This window comes from Vicia villosa, linkage group LG5 (genome assembly GCF_029867415.1).
Source record: "Vicia villosa cultivar HV-30 ecotype Madison, WI linkage group LG5, Vvil1.0, whole genome shotgun sequence".
Classification (NCBI taxonomy): Eukaryota; Viridiplantae; Streptophyta; class Magnoliopsida; order Fabales; family Fabaceae; genus Vicia; species Vicia villosa.
The window spans coordinates 96,819,024-96,820,381 of NC_081184.1; the positions used below are offsets into that span (position 1 = coordinate 96,819,024).

Sequence of the window (1,358 nt, forward strand, 5' to 3'; positions counted from 1 at the left end):
TGCAAGGTTAACACTCCAACGCTCAAGTCAGTACGCGAGGGAGAAAAGTGAAGTGAAATTGAATTTGAATTTTGTTATTTTAATATGGTGGCTTCTCTCTCTATATATAGAGGGAGAAATAACAAACTCGTCATTTGTTAGGAGTGAATTGTGGATAGTCGTTGAATGCACTTGTAGTTGAGATCCTTTATAATCATGAGAATGATAATTCTCGTGTGCTAAGTAGAATATGAAAGAAATATGATTCCATCAAAGTGGTCATTCGAGGTCTATATGGTCGGTCGTAAACTATATATATTGCATTTAGAAAAACTTAGTGGATATTGGATATTCTATTCATTTAAAAGATGTATTAGAAAGTGAATTAAAAGAGTGTTTTAATACTATTCTTAAGCCAAATAATTCTAAAACTACATCCACATCTCCCATGGTTGCACCATGTGTATATCAACCACATCATCTCTCTCAATGATTAGGTCAGCTTCATATGCACCTAATATACCATCACTTAATTAAAAAAAATATAGAGTAAAACTCGTATTTAAAAAATAAAAGATTCAAATCATGAGATACAATAAGGAACAAAACCACATTTACTTAGTAAGATAAAACTAGGGAAGAAAAATATGAAACCTCTCATTTATCTTGCCACTAAGCTTACTAACAAAAGAAATATTTAGAACTTTTATTTATTTTTCTCAAATGTTGTTCCCTAGTTTTCCCCTAATAGTCTCTACACATAATTTGCTTCAAATTGAAAATTAAAACTAGGCCTTCCTTCCTGTACCATCAACATCTGAAACTCATTTGGTCTACAAGGAACAGTTAATGCACCATTTCCCTTAAATCCATATTTTTCAGCTGCTTGTTCCAATAGTCTCACAAAAATTGGATTTGTTAAAAATCTCAATGGCACAACAAATCTCTTTATGTCCTCCTCATCCTCAGCAATCACAACAAAATGCCCTTTTTTCACATCCTTTGATTCATCATCATTTCTTTCCATTAAGAAACACTTTTGAAGCTTTTTGAAGACATTATTCTTGAACTTTGACATTCCATTGACAACAACCTTTTTTATTTCTGTCATGTTTTAAAGATATGATCGTAAAGCATGGATTTGCTTCATGTAGATATTTATAGTGTTCATTGTTGCTCAGAGAAACATAAATAATTTGGAAGGTAGAGATGAAGCTAGCAAACACCTAACATAAGAATACCGAAAGTACATGATAACATGATAGCAATTCATGTATGTGTCTGGTGCAGTGTTTTTGAACAAACTTTTTTTTGTTGACTTGAATTTTTGAAAGAACTTGTAATTTAACATGAAACGTCTTTTGAATGTGTATGACTAT

At 31.5% G+C, this 1,358-nt stretch overlaps 1 protein-coding gene across 1 annotated transcript; it reads right to left on the bottom strand.

Moving 5' to 3' along the window:
• Window positions 1-733: 733 nt before the first annotated feature.
• Window positions 734-1,090, bottom strand: LOC131605043 (protein SMALL AUXIN UP-REGULATED RNA 12-like). Its single transcript, XM_058877442.1, has one exon. The coding sequence runs from the start codon at window positions 1,088-1,090 to the stop codon at window positions 734-736; it is 357 nt and encodes a 118-aa protein (XP_058733425.1).
• Window positions 1,091-1,358: the final 268 nt, after the last annotated feature.